Source organism: Scyliorhinus torazame, chromosome 5 (assembly GCF_047496885.1).
Source record: "Scyliorhinus torazame isolate Kashiwa2021f chromosome 5, sScyTor2.1, whole genome shotgun sequence".
NCBI lineage: Eukaryota > Metazoa > Chordata > Chondrichthyes > Carcharhiniformes > Scyliorhinidae > Scyliorhinus > Scyliorhinus torazame.
Window position 1 is genome coordinate 79,421,476 of NC_092711.1, and position 21,357 is coordinate 79,442,832.

At 49.3% G+C, this 21,357-nt stretch overlaps 2 protein-coding genes across 2 annotated transcripts in view; one reads left to right on the forward strand and one right to left on the reverse strand.

Moving 5' to 3' along the window:
* Nucleotides 1–21,357, reverse strand: part of LOC140418562 (uncharacterized) — a 244,209-nt gene that overhangs the window by 111,826 nt on the left and 111,026 nt on the right. The gene's annotated exons all lie outside the window — the stretch shown is intronic.
* LOC140418577 (uncharacterized) overlaps nucleotides 6,487–21,357 on the forward strand; it is a 49,201-nt gene continuing 34,330 nt past the window's right edge. The window contains exons 1-3 of the mRNA XM_072502103.1: nucleotides 6,487–6,625; nucleotides 7,160–7,217; nucleotides 11,878–13,572. Coding sequence (XP_072358204.1) covers nucleotides 12,742–13,572 — 831 coding nt within the window. The 5' untranslated portion in view covers nucleotides 6,487–6,625; nucleotides 7,160–7,217; nucleotides 11,878–12,741. The remainder of the gene's footprint in view (nucleotides 6,626–7,159; nucleotides 7,218–11,877; nucleotides 13,573–21,357) is intronic.

The following is a 21,357-nucleotide window of genomic DNA, read 5'->3' on the forward strand; positions in this document are numbered from 1 at the left end:
CCCAAGCCCACACCACCCTATCCCCATAACCCAGTAACCCCACTCAACCAACACAAAGGGCAATTTTGGACACTCACGGCAATTTAGCATGGCCAATCCACCGAACCTGCATATCTTTGGACAGTGGGAGGAACCCGGAGGAAACCCACACACACGGGAAGAACGTGCAGACTCCGCACAGACAGTGACCCAGCCAGGAATCGAACCCGGGACCCTGGAGCTGTGAAGCAATTGTGCTAACCACTATGCTACCATGCTGCCCCAAATGTACGTGGGCCTCAAAGCCCAGACCTTTGGGACAGTTTGACCATCCCTGGTCTCAGATAAAAATAATTCCCTGATAAAAATCTTGTAAGATCTTGGTTTATATATAACATAAAAAGTTCGGACCAGTTGAGTCCTCCTGTGCACTCGATGGGGATTGACTTTAACAGATTTAAAATCCTCTGGATCTCAGGGTCACATCAAGAATATGTTTCAGTCGAGATTTAAATATATAAATATTGAAAAACTGAACAAGAATGGGGACAGACAGCAGCTCAATCATTTCAAAGTGAGAAATGAATGGTCTCTGTTTCAGGTGGGACTCCTTTAGAATGAACACTTCCCACCAGCAGCACCAACCCCCCTCCCCCTCCCTGTTCACTGAACATTCCTTCACCCACTCATCCTCCCATTGCACAGCCAGCCAATGGCCCCCAGCCTGGATTCACATTCAGCATGAACTCAGTGAGAGGCTGAGCTGGCCCCGGGATGTAAGAACGGACAAGAGCTGGAAGTGGTTCCAGTCAATACAGTTTGTGCATCATTATTAAATAAAGAAACTTCATATCTTGTCAAACCCCCATTTCAGACACTTGGTGAATTACAATTTGGAGCCCAGACCCTTCCTGTTGCTTCTACTTGGTGCATCCTGTGTGGTTTCAGCAGAGGTAGAGACAGGCTGCTCACATCCCTGCTCTCACTGCCCAGAGGCTTGTGGTCTCCACCCTCTGGGTTTCAGAGCCCCTGAGGGTCCTGGGACAGACTGACTCATCTGTACCTGTGCCGGGCAGAATGAACTGGAGACGGGGCGGCATGTTGGATACTGCCTGTGGGTTTGGGGGGAACGGGTCTAAGGTGGGAGCCCTTTGAGTGGAGTTCCCAGATCCATGTCTCCTTCCTCCACCATCCCTCGCCTGGACCAGCGTCACATCATTCCTCCCACTCTGCTGCTGACCAGCTTGGGGGAGATCAGTGACGTGTTGACAGTATCTGTCATCCTGTTCAAGGCAGCAGACATCTCCTGCACGGCCAAGGTCATGACCTACACCGACCCATTTCAGAGCCGTGCTTGAAGCTCCATGGAGGCAGCCACTCTCTCCATAACAGACAGTCTCTGGAACCTCCTACAACCCTCCAAGCTCCCTCACTCCTCTAATTAGGGGAGAAGGTGGCATCGTGGTAATGTCACTGGATTAGTGATCCAGAGGCCCAGGCTAATGCTCTGGAGACACGGATTCAAATCCCAAATCCAATTAATAAACCTGGAATTCTAAAGTTAGTCTCAGCGGCTGTGACAATTATCATCGATTGTTGGGAAAACCCATCTGGTTCACTCATGACCTTTAGGGAGGGAAATCTGCCGTCCTTACCTGGTCTGGCCTACATGTGACTCCAGACCCACAGCAATGTGGTTGACTCTAGTGCCGAGCTGGCCACTCAATTGAAGGGCAATTAGGGATGGGTAACAAATCCCGGCCTTTGCAGTGATGTCCACATCCCATAAAACAATCAAAAAAAAGACTCTCACCCCCTTCAGCTCCCCCAACTTGCTTCACTCCACCATTGGCAGAGGCACCTTCACCTACCGAGGTCCTAAGGGCTGGAAACCCCTCACGAAACCTGTCTCCTTACCTTTTCCACCCAGCTTCTGTCCCTCTGTGAAGGGTCTCCGACATTTTAAGCTGTTGATGGGTAAATGCCAGTTGTTGTTGTCGCTGCCTCACATTGGAAAACTCAGGAATGTCACAAAAACACTCGGAAACTTCAGACCGAAGATTCTCAGCTGGAAACTTCACATTCAGTCAGGAACAGATCACAGCTTTGCATCATCTCTGATTGGACAGCACATTTTGTAAAAGAAATCACCATCTAATATCACCATCTAATAATGTTCTTCAATGTCAGAAATTCATTGCATGTGAATAGAATGAGCTCTCTCTGGCTCTCAGTAACAAAGCTTCCACAGCAGCTTGCTGGGTGACACACACAGCACAGGCCTGTTCTCTCTGTCACAAACACTGAAACCAGATTTCTAAACTGGAGAAGGTTGGATCTGACGACCCAAATATAAACCAACTGTCTGAGTAAAGGTTAAAACGGTTCGACAGGAAAATCACTTTGGACAGGAAAGATTTTCAAAGTGATCGGTGCTGGATTCAGACTAACACCAAACACTCTGACTGGATCCAGAGGAAGGAGAACACAAGAGACTCCAGCCCCGGAGATCAGCTTCATCTGTCCGAGTGTCTGATCCGGGATCAGTAAACCATTCCGAGGAGACTGTCACCTCCAGCCCCGGAGATCAGCTCCATCTGTCCCAGTGTCTGATCCGGGATCAGTAAACCATTCCGAGGAGACTGTCACCTCCAGACCCGGAGATCAGCTCCATCTGTCCCAGTGTCTGATCCGGGATCAGTAAACCATTCCGAGGAGACTGTCATCTCCAGCCCCGGAGATCAGCTTCATCTGTCAGAGTGTCTGATCCGGGATCAGTAAACCATTCCGAGGAGACCGACACCTCCTGCCCCGGAGATCAGCTCCATCTGTCCGAGTGTCTGATCCGGGATCAGTAAACCATTCCGAGGAGACAGTCACCTCCAGACCCGGAGATCAGCTCCATCTGTCCGAGTGTCTGATCCAGGATCAGTAAACCATTCCGAGGAGACCGACAGCTCCAGCCCCGGAGATCAGCTCCATCTGTCCGAGTGTCTGATCCGGGATCAGTAAACCATTCCGAGGAGACTGTCACCTCCAGCCCCGGAGATCAGCTCCATCTGTCCGAGTGTCTGATCCGGGATCAGTAAACCATTCCGAGGAGACTGTCACCTCCAGACCCGGAGATCAGCTCCATCTGTCCCAGTGTCTGATCCGGGATCAGTAAACCATTCCGAGGAGACTGTCACCTCCAGACCCGGAGATCAGCTCCATCTGTCCCAGTGTCTGATCCGGGATCAGTAAACCATTCCGAGGAGACTGTCACCTCCAGACCCGGAGATCAGCTTCATCTGTCCGAGTGTCTGATCCGGGATCAGTAAACCATTCCGAGGAGACTGTCACCTCCAGACCCGGAGATCAGCTTCATCTGTCCGAGTGTCTGATCCGGGATCAGTAAACCATTCCGAGGAGACTGTCACCTCCAGACCCGGAGATCAGCTTCATCTGTCCGAGTGTCTGATCCGGGATCAGTAAACCATTCCGAGGAGACTGTCACCTCCAGACCCGGAGATCAGCTTCATCTGTCCGAGTGTCTGATCCGGGATCAGTAAACCATTCCGAGGAGACTGTCACCTCCAGACCCGGAGATCAGCTCCATCTGTCCAAGTGTCTGATCCGGGATCAGTAAATCATTCCGAGGAGACTGTCACCTCTGCCTGGAGATCAGCTCCATCTGTCCGAGTGTCTGATCCGGGATCAGTAAACCATTCCGAGGAGACCGTCACCTCCAGCCCCGGAGATCAGCTCCATCTGTCCGAGTGTCTGACCCGGGATCAGTAAACCATTCCGAGGAGATTGTCACCTCCAGACCCGGAGATCAGCTCCATCTGTCCGAGTGATTGATCCGGGATCAGTAAACCATTCCGAGGAGACCGACACCTCCAGCCCCGGAGATCGGCTCCCTCTGTCCGAGTGTCTGATCCGGGATCAGTAAACCATTCCGGGGAGACTGTCACCTCCAGCCCCGGAGATCGGCTCCCTCTGTCCGAGTGTCTGATCCGGGATCAGTAAACCATTCCGAGGAGACTGTCACCTCCAGCCCCGGAGATCGGCTCCCTCTGTCCGAGTGTCTGATCCGGGATCAGTAAACCATTCCGAGGAGACTGTCACCTCCAGCCCCGGAGATCAGCTCCATCTGTCCGAGTGTCTGATCCGGGATCAGTAAACCATTCCGAGGAGACTGTCACCTCCAGACCCGGAGATCAGCTCCATCTGTCCGAGTGTCTGATCCGGGATCAGTAAACCATTCCGAGGAGACTGTCACCTCCAGACCCGGAGATCAGCTCTATCTGTCCGAGTGTCTGATCCGGGACCAGTAAACCATTCCGAGGAGACCGTCACCTCCAGCCCCAGAGATCAGCATCTCCCTGATCCGGGACCAGTGATCCATTCTCACATGTAATTGGTCGCATGTATTTTCTGCCGATTTAGCTTGTGTACCAAATCTAAACTGTTGCTTTTTCATAAACTGGTTTAAAATCACCAATGACTTGGATCCCCTTTTTGGGTAAACTGACTCCTGGACTAAAATCTTCCAGTTTCCAGCATTCATCATTAATCTTGTTGCCTCTAAACACAGTTGTAAAGGAGCCTTGTCTGTATCTCGGAGCTCTGAACCATGGAAGGGAGCGACTGAGGCACATTTCTTACACACCTCAGGGTTAACCCACACATTCAGTTCTGAATCTGATTGACAGCAGCGAAAACAGCTGAATCCAATCCCTGGAGACACTCATGAAGTCGCTGGTGTTTCAGCATAAGTTGTAAGTCAGTGAATCCATTCCCACACTCGGGGCAGGTGAACGATCTCTCTCCAGTGTAAACTCGCTGGTGAATCATCAGCCCATCGCTGCTTCTAAAGCTCTGCTCACAGGCAAAACATTTAAAAGGTTTTATATCAGAGTGAATTTGTTGGTGTTTCAGTAGGTGATAAGACTGAATGAATCCCTTCCCACACACAGAGCAGGTGAACGGTCTCTCCCCAGTGTGAATTCGCTGATGTACAGTAAGTTCAGATGATCGCCTGAAGCCAGTCCCGCAGTGAGAACACCTGAATGGCCTCTCGTCAGTGTGAACACGTTGATGACAGATCACTTCCCAGGAAGTTTTAAAGCACTTCCCACAGTCTGGACATTTAAAAGGTCTTTTATCAGTGTGAACTCGCTGGTGTTTCTGCAGGTTAGATGTAGCAGTGAATCCCTTTCTACACAAGGAGCAGGTGAATAGCTTCTCCTCACTGTGAATGTGTTGGTGTCTCAACAGATACTTTTTGCTTTTAAATTTCTTCTCACAGTCAGAACATTTGAAAGGTGTCTGATCAGTGTGAACATACTGGTGTGTCAGCAGGCTGGATGACTGAGTGAATCCCTTCCCACAGGTGGAGCAGGTGAATGGCCTCTCCCCAGTGTGACTGCGTCGATGCATTTCCAGTTCAGAAGGGTAACTGAATCCCTTCCAACAGTCCCCACATTTCCACGGTTTCTCCATGGGGCCGGTGTCCTTGTGTCTCTCCGGGATGAATGGCAAGTTGAACTCTCGTCCACACACATGACATGTACGGTTTCGCCCCACTGTGAATGGTGTGATGGTTTTTCTGTCTGTGCAACTGGTTAAATCTCTTTCCACAGTCAATTCACTGGAACACTCACTGTCTGTGTGGGTCTCTGTGCTTTTCCAGTCACACTGATGTTTAAAATCTTTTCCCACAAACTGAACAGACAAACATTACACCTTCCACATTCAAAGATATTCAGGTTCTAAAGAATTGAGTGACTCTTTCAGATCTTGATGTTTGGTTGGAGTTTTCTGTCGGCCAATCCTCTGCTTCCAATATCCTGTAAAAGACGTTAATAAAAGCCATCACTGTCAGTCCAGGATAGAAATTCTGAACAGACAATTCTCGTTTCTCTGGAACATTTTTTCCTCTCTTGTTCCCCCAAAGCTGTAAATCCCTGTCCCACACACTCTCCCTCCTCCCTGGGCTGAAATCCAAACCCATCTCACCATCTGCACCATTTCTTTCCTCCACTCCCAGTTTTCTCCCTCCCTCTCCTCTGCCTGGGTTCAGTTCTCCAGCTCCTGTCTGCAGACTGACAATAAAACCAATGGGTCTTATTGGGGGGTTTACGGCCTACACACCCGCCTGAATCCAGCTTCATACCTGCACTGCGCATGCTCCAGCTCACAATCGCTGGGGAGTGATTGACGGTGGCTGCTGACCAATAAGAGGAGAGCGATCCGGGTCTGGATTTTCCATGGATTTAACGGCCGCCATCTTGGGAAAGGAAGTCGGGTCTTTTGTTCTTGGAGCAGGGCGCTTGGGCGGCCATCTTAGTATGGGAAGAGGGAGTGGGCGGGCCTTCCTCCCCACTCAAAAGCCCCGGGGAAAACAGCGACCGCCGCCATCTTGGGAATGGAAGTCGGGTCTTTTGCTCTTGGAGCAGAGCGCTGGGGCGGCCATCTTGGTTAGAGAAGAGGGAGTGGGCGGGGCTTCCTCCCCGGTGACAACACCTGGGTCACCCGGCGGCCGCCGCCATCTTGTGGCGGGGATTCTCTATCCGGGACTTTAGTGAAGGACAATGAGCTGGAGCTGAGGTTGGAAAGTGTTCAGAGGAAGGTCTGAAATCAGATTTACAGCCAGATATCTGTAAGAACCACAAAGTTCACATTCAGTATGTTTGTCAAATGAAATCACAATGCTGCAAACACTCAGTTGTGAAGAAGAATCAGATTGCATTGGAAATGTTAACTTTCTTTCTCTTCACAGAAGCTGCCAAACCTGCTGAGGATTTCCACAACTTTCTGTTTTCACTTCACATTTCCAGCTTCTGCAGAGTTTTACTCAAATTATTATGTTTTTGAAATACTGTTACATAACCAGTTAAGAGTAAAGCAATTGTCACCATTTAAATGTCCAAATCAGTGATATTTATTTGTTTAACTGAGACTGGGCTGTTCAGGGGCAAAGTCAGAAATCACTTCACAGAAAATATAGTGAAATCTGGAATTCTGTTCAGATTCTGTCAATAGAAACTATAAAAACTGATAGATTGAAGTTTGTGAGACAAGAGTATTAATGGTTATAGAATCAAGGGAGTTGGATGGATTGAAAAACAGATCAGGCATCTGCAAACTGGAGCTTAATGTCTGAGGTTGAACTGATTCTGGTTTTGTTTTGAAGGTGGTGTTGGTTTCCTGTCCTGTCGATCATCTCCACACCCGTGGGTAATTTGCTGGAGGTGAGATAATCTTTATTTGTGTCACAAGTAGGCTTACATTAACACTGCAGTGATTAACTATGATTAACACAAACTGATTTGACTTGATTTTTATTCAGAATTTAATTTCTTATAACAGGCTTGGAGTTTATGCATCATAATAATAACGGTCTTTATTATTGTCACAAGTAGGCTTATATTAACACTGCAATGAAGTTACTGTGAAAATCAACTAGTTGCCACACTCCAGCGCCTGTTCGGGTAAATTGAGGGAAAATTCAGAATGTCCAGTTCAACTTACAATTCACCTCACGTCTTTCAGGACTTGTGGGAGACCCATGCAGACACGGGGAGAATGTGCAGACGCCGCACAGTGACCCAAGTGGGAATCGAACCCAGGTCCCTGGTGCTGTGAAGCAACAGTGCTAACCTCTGTACTACCGTGATGGGGAAAAGGGTTCATGCAGTGACACAGCCCTGTCTGATCCCAGTCTTCGCTGAGATAGTGTCTGGGGTGTTTCCATTGATGAGGATCATGGCTTGTGTGTCATCATTGTGCAGGCGGAGGATGGTGGCCAATTTCTGAGGACAGCCAAATTTGAAGAACATACTGAATAAAACATCACTTTGACGGTGTGAAGTGCTTTTGTGAGGTTAGAAAAGACCAAGAACTGTGATTGATGCTCTTCCTTGTATTTTCCTTGGGTTTGTCAAGTAGTGTAGATCATGTCTTTGGTGCCTCCATGAAGGGAGAAATCCTACCTGTGACTTGGGAAGGAGCTCTTTGGCCACGAAGAGGAGATCATTGAGGAAGATCCTGGCAATGATCTCTGTGGCAGACAGCAGGGAGTCAGTCGCCTGTGCAGTTACCACAATCAGACTTGTCTCTCTTGAATATAGTCACAGTGTCTCTGAGATCCCCCGGCATGCATCCATCTTCCCAGGTGAGGAATATGAGATTGTGTAGCTATGCCAGGAGTGTAACCCCGCCATGCTTCAGAATTTCAGCAGCGATTCATTCTGCTCCAGAGGCCGTGTTGTTTTTCAGGTGTTGAATGGCTTTTTCACTCTGCTCCCGATTGGGGTCCAACGTGGACTGAGCCGGACGCGATACTGGGGAATGGACTTGAGGACGTTAAAGCCAAAGACAGAGTCTCGGTCGAGGGGTTCTTCAGAATGTTCCCTCCAGTGAGCACTGACTGACTCTCTGTCCTTGATGAGTTCCCCTCCACACTTTGCTCTCAGCCATTGCCTGCTTAGGTCATCAATTGTATTGGCAGCGCTGGTGAAACTGTGCATGCCATTGCTTTCCATGAGCTATTGGCTATCCCACACTCTCCTACCCTCTAAAGGCTTCAGAAACTTGGAAAGCCTGGAGCAGGCACCTCAAAGGCACTGGAGCAGTACTTCCAGCAGTGCCTTCAGAAGATGCTCCAAATCCAGGGGCAAGGAGGGCGATCCAACAGAGGGGAGGGAAAGAGAAAACTGGGAGTGGGGGAAGAAAGTCGGGGGCAGAGGTTAGTGTAGTGGCCATCACTAAGGAGAAGGTGCTGGGGAAGCTGAAAGGTCTGAAGGTGAATAAATCACCCAGACCGGATGGACTACATCCCAGGGTACCGAAGGAGATAACTGCGGAGTTTGTGGAGCCATTGGTGGTGATCTTTCAGGATTCACTGGAGTCAAGGGGCTCCCAGGGGATAGGGAAGTGACGAATGTAACACCCCAGTTTCAGAAAGGAAAGAGATAGAAGATGGGAAATTATAGGCCGGCTAGTCTGGATGGGATTACGGAGTTCTTGGAAGTGCATCGTGAAATAGGACTGTCAGCACGGTTTCATCAAGGGGAGGTCATGCCTGATAAATCTGTGAGAATTCTTTGAGTAGGTAAAAACAAAGGAGAGCCAGTGGATGTGATCCATTTGGGTTTCCAGAAGGCCTTTGACAAGGTGCCATACAACAGGCTACTAAATAAAGATAATAGCCCATGGAATTAGGGGCAAGGTACTGGAAAGGTTAGAGAATTAGTTGACAGGCGGCGAGTGGGGATAAAGGGGTCTATTTCAGGATGGCAGCCGGGGACTATTGGGGAACCACAGGGGTCAGTGTACATTAACGATCTGGAAGAAGGTACAGAGGGCACTGTTGCTAAGCTTTCAGATGATAGAAAGATGTGTAGAGGAACAGGTAGTGTTGAGGAAGCGGAGAGGCTGCAGAAGGACTTGTACAGGTTAGGAGAGTGAGCAAAGAAGTGACAAATGTTATAGAATATGGAAAAGTGTGAGGTTATGCACTTTGGAAGGAATAATCGGGGCAAACTATTTTCCAAATGGGGAACGACTTCTTGTTAGGTGAATTGGACATTCTGAATTCTCCCTCTGTGTACCCGAACAGGGGCCAGACTGTGGCGACGAGGAGATTTTCACAGTTGCAGGGTTAATGTAAGCCTACTTGTGACACTAATAAAGATCATCATTATTATTATTACCTGGAGTTCTGTGTACAGTTCTGGTCGCCACATTATAGGTAGGATGTGATTGCACTGGAGGGGGTGAAGAGGCGATTCACCAGGATGTTGCCTGGGATGGAAGGTTTCAGTTCCGAAGCGAGGTTGGATAGGCGTGGGTTGTTTTCGCTGGAGCAGAGAAGACGGAGAGCCGACCTGATCGAGGTGCACAAAATTGTGAGGAGTGTGGTCAAGGTGGATAGGGAGCCACTGTTCCCCTCAGTTGAAGGGTCAGTCACAAGGGGACACAAGTTCATGGTGAGGGGCAAGATGTTAAGCAGGGGGGTTGAGGAAAAACCTTTTCACCCAAAGGGTGGTGACGGTCTGGAACGCACTGCCTGGGAGGGTGGTAGAGGCGGGTTGCCTCACATCCTTTAAAAAGTACCTGGATGAAGACTGGCACGTCAGAACATTCTAGGCTATGGATCAACTGCTGGCAAATGGGGTTAGGTCGGTAGGTCAGGTGTTTTTCGTGTGTCGGTGCAGACTTGATGGGCGAAAGGCCTCTTCACTGCTGCTGTTGATACAATGTTAGGTGGCATTGTAGGCAGCCCAGATGATGGCATAAAATTGCAAGGGGATATTGACAGACCAGGTGAATGGGCAAATTTGTGGCAGATGGAGTTCAATGTAATCAAGTGTGAGGTTATCCGTTTTGAACCAAAAAAGAATAAAACAGAGGACTTTCTAAATGGAAAGAGGTTAAGTACAGTGGATGTCGAAGGTGCACAGATCCTTAAAATGCCACGAACAAGTGCAGAAATCATCAAAAAGGAATGCCAGGATTTATATCTAGAGGATTGGAGTATAAAGTCACAGAGGTTATGCTGCAGCTATACAAAACCCTGGTAAGACGCCACTTGGAGAACTGTGAGCCATTCTGGGCACCACACCTTCGGGACGATATTGTGGCCTTGGAGGGAGTGCAATATAGATTTACTAAAACGATACGCCACGATACCTGGACTACGGGGGTTAGGTTACGAGATAGATTATTGATTGATTGGTTTTATTTATTGTCACGTGTGCCGAGGTACAGTGAAAAGTATCGTTCTGCGGACAGTCCATACAGATCATTCCAGACATGAAATAAACCCATAGGACCTACATAAATACAGAGGCAAGGGGTGAGCATACACAGTGCATTCCTACTCAGTAGAGAAGATGTGTGAAGAGATCAGTTCAGTCCATAAGAGGATCATTCAGGAGTCTGGTAACAGCGGGGAAGAAACTGTTGTTGACCCTGTCACCGTGTATTCTCAGACTTTTCTCTGATGGGAGAAGTTGGAAGAGAGAATAACTCGGATGGGAGGGGTCTTTGATTATGCTGCCCACTTTCCCAAGGCAGAGGGAGGTGTAGACAGAGTCAGTGGATGGGAGGCAGGTTCGTGTGATGGTCTGGGCTGTGTTCGCGATTCTCTGTAGGTTCTTACGATCTTGGACCAAGCAGTTGCCATACCAGGCTGTGATGCAGCCAGATGGGATCCTTTCTATGGTGCATCTGTAAAAGTTGGTAAGAGTTAATGTGGGCATGCTGAATTTCCTTAATTTCCTGAGAAAGTATAGACACTGTTGTGCTTTCTTGGTTGTAGAGTCGGCGTGGGTGGTCCAGGACAGATTGTTGGTGATGTGCACACCTAGGAATTTGAAGCTGTCAACCATCTCCACGTCGAACCATTGATGCAGACAGGGGTGTGTACGATGCTTCGCTGAAGTCAATGACCAGCTCTTTAGTTTTGCTGACATTGAGGGAGAGATTGTTGTTGTTACGCCACTCCACTTGGTTCTCTATGTCCCTCCTGTAGGTATTGAAGATGTCGAGGGATATGATGGATAGTGTGTGAAAACGATGCTGAGGTAGATCAGCCAATGATCCCATTGAATGGTTCAGCAGGCTCGATGGGCCGAATGGCCGACTGCAGCTCATATTTGTTGTGGTCTCCTGGACAGGAAGCTGTGAGCTTGGATTTGTCAATCAGCCTGAATCAGCACCTTCAGGAGAATAGGGAGGGTGAATGTTAGATACAGCAGAGTGAGAATAGAGGGAGATTGTGTGGGATGGAGATTTTCAGCTTTCAGGGAATAAGAGAGGAAAAAATGTGACATAGAAACTAGAATTGTCTGTTCTGAGTTTCTCTCCTGTACTGACAGTGATGAGTTTTGTAAATTGTTTTTACAGGATATTAGACGAGGAATTACAGACAGAAATCTCAAACGTTACGTCTCGATCTGACAGTCACTCCCTTCCTTCGAACCTCACTATCTCCCGCCTTTGAATCTAGAAGGAGAAATGTTTTCCCGAACTGACAGCTAAAGATTTCAAACATCAGCGTGACAGGAAAAACACCGAGACCCACACAACACACACCCGAGTGAGAGTGTTCCAGTGAACTGACCGTGGAAACATCAGCGTGACAGGAAAAGCACCGAGACCCACACAACACACACCCGAGTGAGAGTGTTCCAGTGAACTGACTGAGGAAACATCAGTGTGACTGGAAAAGGACCGAGACCCACACAACACACACCAGAGTGAGAGTGTTCCAGTGAACTGACTGTGTAAACATCAGTGTGACTGGAAAAGGACCGAGACCCACACAACACACACCCGGGTGAGAGAGTTCATAGAATCTCAGAATTTACAGTGCAGAAGGAGGCCGTTTGGCCCATCGAGTCTGCACCGGCCCTTCAAAAGATCAGCCTGCCTAAGCCCACACTTTCACCCTATCACAGTAACCGAATAACTCCACCCAACCTTTTCCGACACTAAGGGCAATTTATCAAGGCCAATCCACCTAACCTGCACGTCTTTGGACTGTGGGAGGAAACCAGAGCACCCGGAGGAAACCCACTCAGTCACGGGGAGAACGTGCAGACTCCAAACAGAGAGTTCCAGTGAACTTACTGTGGAAAGAGCTTTAACCAGTTACACAGCCTGAATAAACATAACATTCACAGTGAGGAGAGACCATACCCGTGTTGTGTCTGTGGAAGAGGCTTCAATAGATCATCCAACCTGGAGAGACACGAGGAGACCCATAACATGGAGAAACCGTGGAAATGTGAGGACTGTGGGAAGGGATTCCGAGCCCCATCTGAGCTGGAGACCCATCGACGCAGTCACACTGGGGAGAGGCCATTCACCTGCTCTATGTGTGGGAAAGGATTCACTCACTCCTCCAGCCTGCAGAGACACCAGCAAATTCACACTGGGGAGAGGCCATTCACCTGCTCTCAGTGTGGGAACGGATTCACTCAGTCCTCCAGCCTGCAGAGACACCAGCAAATTCACACTGGGGAGAGGCCATTCACCTGCTCTATGTGTGGGAAAGGATTCACTCAGTCCTCCAGCCTGCAGAGACACCAGCAAATTCACACTGGGGAGAGGCCATTCACCTGCTCTCAGTGTGGGAACGGATTCACTCTGTTATCCAGCCTGCGGACTCACCAGCGAGTTCACACTGGGGAGAAGCCATTCACCTGCTCTCAATGTGGAAAGGGATTCATTACTTCATCCACCCTGCGGAAACATCAGCGAGTTCACACTGGGGAGAAGCCATTCACCTGCCCTCAATGTGGGAAAGGGTTCCGTTTATCATCCACTCTGCGGATCCATCAGCAAGTTCACACTGGGGAGAGGCCATTCACCTGCTCTCAGTGTGGGAAGGGATTCATTACTTCATCCACCCTGCGTATCCATCAGCGAGTTCACACTGGGGAGAGGCCACTCACCTGCTCTCAGTGTGGGAAGGGATTCAGTGATTCATCCACCCTGCGGAGACATCAGCAAGTTCACACTGGGGAGAGGCCGTTCACCTGCTCTCAGTGTGGGAAGGGATTCTCTCGGTTATCCACCCTGCGGAGACACCAGCGAGTTCACACTGGGGAAAGGCCGTCCAACTCTCAATGTGAGACGGGATTGCATGCTTGATCGGACCTGCTGTGACACCAACAATTTCACAATCGATTACAGGGGTTGGATTCTGCTGTTATTGTTTCTGCTCTACACCCAGGACTGCATTTTGTTCATTCTGACAGGTGGTCAGTGGGGATGGTCGGAGGGTTTCTTTCTGCTGGACTGGCCGGTCTCACCACTTTGCTTCCAATGGGCTGATGCTCTTTGAGCCTTGTTGCTAATACCTGGCTTCGAATTGCACAAGGATCGCAGAATGAAAGCGTGTTTGGAAGTTGAAAATATTTATTTTCCATTTCTGTTTCAAACCCCTCAAAGCGGGCCACGTTGGCATGGAGATGGACCCTGGTGGTTACATGGTTCCATTTATTTGTGCGTTACAGAAGAAAACTATCAGGATGTCAGGATTAGGGTAGCACAAGTGATTAGCACTGTGGCTTCACAGCGCCAGGGTCCCAGGTTCGATTCCCTGCTGGGTCACTGTCGTGTGGAATCTGCACGTTCTCCCCATGTCTGCGTGGGTTTCCTCCGGGTGCTCCGGTTTCCTCCCACAATCCAAAGACGTGCAGGTTAGGTGGATTGGCCATGATAAATTGCCCTTAGTGACCAAAAAGGTTAGGAGGGGTTATTGGGTTACGGGGATAGGGTGGAAATGAGGGACTAAGTGGGTTGGTGCAGACTCGATGGGTTGAATGGCCTCCTTCTGCTCTGTTATGTTCTATGTTCAAGGTGAGGGTCAGTTTGTCTGAGGTGGACTGGGAAACTGATTGGTGCAGAGAATACCTAATATTTAAGGAATTATGAATTCCCGTGGCGGCTATGAGGGAGTAAGTCGCACATTTGGTGGCTCCCGCTGTGGCTGGACATTTGGACCTTTCCCCCTGACTTTTTTTCGGTTTTACATGCTAAACTCTAAGGTGGAGGCAATTGGGCACTGTTTCCACATATTGGTGTGTGGAAAAAAGAGCCAGACGTGCACAAAAGGCAGAAATAAGAAGACAAGCAAGGGCTGGGTTGAAGCTGCAGCAGAAGACAACATGGCTGATGACTGGACCCCTGGTGTGACGGCCCAGCCATCAACGGAGCAGTTGATGCAGGTCATCCAGGATGGCTTTGCAAGGCAGACACAGGACTGGCTACATCCGATAAAAGAGTCGATTGATCGGCTGCAACACAGATTGGACGCCCAGGATCGGGCGATCCAGAAGCTGGAGAAAGTGCTAGCGATCAGGAGGAGCACCAAACGGTGGTGGAGCTGGAGGTGGGGATGCTGAAGGATCAGCAGAAAAGGCTTCTGGAGAAGGTAGAGGACCTGGAGAATAAGTTCCGCCGGCAGAACTTAAGAATCGTTGGACTCGCGGAGGGGACTGAGGGAGCTGATGCTGGCACATACGTCGCGGGTATGTCTCAGAAGCTTTTGGGAGATGGGGCATTTCCCCGACCTGTGGAGGTGGACAAGGCATACAGAGCGCTGGCAAGGAAGCCGCAGCGGGGGACCCTCCGAGGGCGATGGTAGTTAGGTTCTACAGGTTCCTTGACAAGGAATGTATTCTTCAGTGGGCCAAGCGTACGCGGAGCTGTAAGCGGGACAATGGTATTCTGTACGTTTACCAGGACCTGAGCGTGGAGGTGGCCAGGAAGAGGGCCAGCTTCAACCAAATCAAGGCAATCTTTTTTAAGAAGCAGGTGAAGTTTGGGTTGTTGTATCCGGCTCGTCTCTGGGTCACATATGGGGACCAGCACCATTATTTCGAGTCGCCCGAGGATGCGATGGACTTTGTGAAAAGAAAAGGGCTGATGGCGAACTCAGAACTTTTTGAACTACGATGTAACTTTTTGATGCCTGTTTGTCTTTTTTCTCTTCTGTATTTGAGTTCTGTTTAAGAAGGGGGAAGTAAAAGTTATTTGTTTCTTTGTTCTGGTGGGGGTGGGTGGCAGTGCCTTTTACTTTGAATTACTTTGAATTGCACTACTGTGGGATTTTCTTTTAACTGGGTGATTGTTTGGGGACGGCTAGATGAGAGAAGTTGTTTGGATGAGGGGAGGGAGGGAACAATAGATGGGAGACTATCTGGCGCCGGAGGCGAGGGCCACCAAGCTAGCTGGGTGAGCTAGCTCACGGAAGCAAAGTGGGGGTGGGTATATGGTTAGTTTATGGCATGGGTTAGGTTACAGAGTGTTGTTGCTGGGAGAGGGGAAGGGGGGTAGTTGTTCTGCTGACGAGGGAGGGACTTGGGTTGAGGGACAGAGTGGAGGTCGGGGCTGCCGGGGGGTGGGCTGGAGGAGGCGCGGCGCCAGACACAAAGACTGGAGGGGTCGCGATTTTGATTAGCAAGCGGGTGCTATTTGAGGTGGGCAGCATAGTTTTGGATGGGGAGGTCATTATTTTATGGTTAGTGGTAAGCTGGAAGAGATGAAGGTAGTTTTGGTTAACGTGTATGGGGCAAATTGGAATGACGTGGAATTTATAAAGAGGAGTTGGGGAAGATACCTGACCTGGACTCGCACAAGTTGGTCATGGGAGGGGACTTTAATACAGTTATCGATCCCGGTCTGGATCGGTCGTTTTCAAAAACGGGTAGGGTGCCATCAACGGCAAAGGAACTGAAAGGGTTCATGGAGCAGATTGGGGGGGGGGGGGGGGGGCGGTGGATCCATGGAGATTTAGGCAGCTGACGGTGAAGGAGTTCTCTTTCTACTCCCACGTACATAAGGTTTATCCCCGGATCGATTTCTTCATCTTGAGCAGGGCTTTATTGGCGGGGGTGGTGGATGCGGGGTATTCGGCGACTACTGTCTCTGATCATGCTCCACATTGGGTTGAACTGCAGGTTAGTGAAGAAGGTTATCAGCGCCCGCAATGGAGGTTATATGTAGGGCTGTTGGCGGATGAAGCGGTGAGCGAAAGGCTGAGGAAATGCATGCAAAATTACCTGCAGGTAAATGACATGGGGGAAGTCTCAGCAGCGGTGGCCTGGGAGGCGCTGAAGGCAGTGGTGAGAGGGGAGCTGATTTTGATCCGGGCCTGCAGGGATAGGACAGATAGGGCAGAGACGGACCGACTGGTAAAGGAGATTTTGCAGATAGATAGGAGGTACGCGGAGACCCCGGGGGCAGAGCTTTTAAGGGAACGGCGGAGGCTGCAGGCTGAGCTTGGCGTACTGACCACAGGGAAGGCAGTGGAGCAGCTTAGAAAGGCAAGGGCAGCGATCTACGAACACTGGGAGAAAGCCAGCAGAATGCTTGCACAGCAACTCAGAAAGAGGGAGGCAGCTAGGGAAATGGGGAAAGTAATTGATGGGGAGGGGAACTTGGTGGGAGATTCAGCAGGGGTGAACAAGGCATTCAGGACTTCTATAGTAGGCTGTACAGGTCGGAGCCCCCCACGGGGCCGGAGAAGATGAAACGTTTCTTGGAGGGGCTGACTTTCCCAAACGTGGGTAGGGAGCTGGTAAAAGGGCTAGGGGCCCTGATCAGGGTGGAAAAGATATTGGGAGGGCTTGAAGGCCATGCAGTCGGGTAAAGCAGGGCCAGACGGGTACCCAGCGGCATTCTATAAAAAGTTCTCCGGGATATTGGGGCTGGTCAAGGTTTTCAATGAGGCAAGGGACAGAGGGGTTCTGCCCCCGACGATGTCACAGGCCACAATTTTGTTGATTCTGAAACGGGACAAGAACCCGGAGTTATGTGGGTCTTACAGGCCGATATCCCTGCTGAATGTGGATGCCAAACTGCTGGCCAAAATTTTGTCCTCCAGGATTGAGGATTGTGTGCCGGACGTTATCATGGAGGACCAGACGGGGTTTGTTAAGGGCAGGCAGTTGGTGGCCAATGTAAGAAGGCCCCCGGAAAGTAGGGAGGTGGAGGTAGCAGTTGCGATGGATGCGGAAAAAGCTTTTGACCGGGTTGAGTGGGATTATTTATGGGAGGTACTGGGACGATTCGGATTTGGGAGGGGCTTTATCGACTGGGTCAGGCTGCTGTACCAGGCTCCTGTGGCAAGTATACGGATGAACGGGACAACTTCTGACTATAGATTGCACCAGGGGACGAGACAGGGATGCCTCCTCTCCCCACTGTTGTTCACATTAGCTATAGAGCCACTGGCAATTGCTCTGAGAGCTTCAAGTAGTTGGAAGGGGCTGGTCCGGTGTGGGGGGTGGAACACAAGAGTCTCTCTTTATGCCGACGACCTGCTCCTATACGTTTCGGATCCAATAGAGGGGATGGACAAAATCATGGGAATATAAGGGGAATGTGGCCAGTTCTCGGGGTACAAACTAAATATGGGGACAAGCGAGATGTTCGTAATTCAGGCGAGGGGTCAGGGGAGGTGACTGGGTGAGCTGCCGTTTAGGTAGGGGACAGTTTTAGATATCTAGGTATACAAGTGACGTGGGACTGGGGCCGGTTGCCTACATTGAACTTGTCCCGTTTAGTAGAGCAAATGCGGGGCGACTTTCGGAGATAGGATGCACTCCCATTGTCGCTAGCTGGGAGAGTGCAGACGGTGAAAATGACGGTCCTCCCGAGATTTCTGTTTGTATGTCTCCCCATCTTCATTCCGCGGTCCTTTTTTAAGCGGGTCAACAAAATTATCATGGGCTTTGTGTGGGCGGTGGAGGTAGTAGTTGCGATGGATGCGGAAAAGGCTTTTGACCGCGAGTGAGGAAGGCGATGCCCGAGCGGAGTCGGGGAGAGGGGGAGCTGGCGCTGTCGAATTTTAGTAACTATTACTGGGCGGCTAACATAGCCATGATTAGGAAGTGGGTGGTGGGGGCGGGGTCAGCCTGGGAGCAGATGGAGGCGGCTTCGTGTAAAAGCACCAGTCTGGGGGCGTTGGTAACGGTGCCTCTGCCGTTCCCGCCAGCGCGGTACTCCACCAGCCCCGGAGTGGAGGCTGCCCTGAGAGTTTGGGGACAATGGAGGGGGTATGTGGGAGCATCGGTCTGGTCCCCAATTTATGATAATCATCGGTTTGACCTGGGGAGCATGGATGGGGGGGTTCCGAATATGGTGGAGGGCGGGGATTGAGAGGATGGGGGATTTGTTCATAGAAGGGAGCTTTCCGAGCATGAGGTCTCTGGAGGAGAAATTTAGGTTGGTGAGGGGGAACAATTTCAGATATCTACAGGTGCGGGACTTTCTGCACAGACAGATACCATCCTTCCCACTCCTGCCACTAAAAGGGATCCAGGTCAGGGTAGTTTCCAGAGGATGGGTGGGGGAGGGGAGCGTCTCTGACATCTACAAAGTACTCATGGAGGCAAAGGAGACGCAGACAGAGGAGCTGAAGCGTAAGTGGGAGGAGGAGTTTGGAGGTAAGATGGAGGATGGCTTATGGGCGGACGCATTGAGTAGAGTCAACGCGACCGCAGCATGCGCCAAGCTTAGCCTGATCCAATTCAAGGTGGTCCACCGGGCCCACATGACAGTGGCCCGGATGAGCAGATTCTTTGGGGTAGAGGACAGGTGCGCAAAATGTGCGGGAGGACCAGCGAACCATGTTCCCATGTTGTGGGCGTGTCCAAAACTTAGGGGATACTGGCAGGGGTTTGCTGACGTCATGTCCAAGGTATTAAAAACAAGGGTGGCGCCGAGTCCAGATGTGGCGATTTTTGCGGTGTCGGAGGACCCGGGAGTCCAGGAGAAAGAGGCGGACGTTCTAGCCTTTGCTTCCCTGGTAGCCCGGAGATGAATACTGCTAGCTTGGAGGGACTCAAAGCCCCTGAAGTCGGAGACCTGGCTATCGTACATGGTGAGCTTTCTCTGCCTGGAGAAAATTAAGTTGGCCCTGAGAGGGTCACTCTTGGGGTTCGCGGAAAATTAATTCATTGACTTCTTCGCGGAAAATTAATCGTCAGCAGAAGTGTGGGGGGGGGGGGTCAATTAGGCAGGTCCTGGGGTGATGGGAGTTGTATTGTTCCATGTAAATTGTTTATATTGTTGTTTACAATGCCAAAAAATACCTCAATAAAATTGCTTATTAAAAAAAAATATTGAAGGAATTATTACATATTTATCAAGGGGTCGGTTTGCTCAGTTGGCAGGATGACTGGTTTGTGATGCAGAGCAAGGCCTACAGTGAGGATTCAACTCCCGTACAGGCTGAGTTTATTCATGAAGGCCCCGCCTTCTCAACCAAGCCCCTCGCCTGAGGTGTGCTGACCCTCGGGTTAAATCACCTCCAGTCAGCTCTCTCTCTGTCAAAGGGAGAGCAGCCTATGGTCCTCTGGGATTTTTGGACTTTTATTTCACATATGTACAACAAATATAGATTCCTTTAAGGAACAAAAATCATTCCAACAGGAAAAAAAATGTAACCGCGGCGAACAAGAAAAGTTAAAGATCCCATCAGATCAATGGAAGAGGCTCACAACCTGGTCAAAATAGTAGTAAACCTGAGGATTGGGAATTTCCGTGAGAATTCAGCAAAGGAGGACCAAGAAACAGATAAAGCAAAATATAATATGAGAGCAAACTGGGGAGAAACATAAAAAACGACTGGAAAAGCTTCCATAGGTATGTAAAAAGGAAAAGATTGTCAAAGACAAATGTGTCCATTCCAGGCAGAGACAGGACAGTTCATAATAGGGAATGAGGAAATGGCAGAGAAACGAAACAATGTGTGTCCGTCTTCACAGAGGAAGATGCAAAAATTTCCCCAAAACACTAGAGACCCAAGGGCCTCGTGAACACAAGGGTCTGGAAGAGATAAGAATTAGTGAAAAAGTAGTACTGGAGAAATTAATGGGGTTGGGAGTGAATAAATCCCCAAATGCTGATGATCTACATCCCAGTGTTGGAATGAGGTGGCTGTAGAGATCGCTATTCCTCATTCTAAATTCTCCTGGCTCTATCTGAATGGACAAACCTTTGTCTGAGCCAAACGTTTCCTTTTTACGTACCTACAGAAGCTTTTAGTCCATTTGTATGTATTTTGCTGGTTCACATTCATATTCTATTCTCCCTCGCTTTCTCAGTATCTTGGTCCTTTGCTGTATTATAAAATCCTCCCAATCCTCAGGTTTATTATTATTTCTGATAACTTTATCAGCCTTTTCTTTCAATCTTATCCAATATTTCACTTCCTCTGGTAGTCACGGTTCTCTTGATGTTTTGGGGTTCTTCAGCCTTGAAGGAATGTAAATTGTGTAATAATTATTGAAAGTCTATCCATTGCCTGTGGACTGTCACACCTTTTAATGTATTTACCCCCCAATCCACCTCAGCTAATTTGTCCCTTCTACCTTCATAATTTCCTTCAAACTTAATACTCTGGCTTCAGATTGGAATACCTCATATTCAATATTCTGGTCACTCATCCCTAAAGGTTATTTTTCAGCGTGATTATCAATTAGCCCTTTATCATTGCATAATATTAAATCTACAAAAGCCTGTTCTCAAGTTGGTTCCTCAACTTACTGCTGTAGATAACTGTCCCTAACACACTCCAGAAACTTGTCCTCCACAGCATCAGTGCTCATTAGGTTTACCCAGTCTATATGCAGATTCTATGGTGCCCATTAATGTTTTACCCATTCTGCATGCTTCTCTAATCTGATTAATACCATGTCCCACACAACCCCTGCTGTTTGGTGGCCTACAACAGCTCTTACCAATGTTTCCTGCCCCATGCTGTTTCTTGGCTCCACCCAAACATATTCCACATTTTGTATTCCTGATCTGAGATCCACCCTTACTAATGTTCTGATGCCGTCCCTTATTATCCGAGCAACACCACCT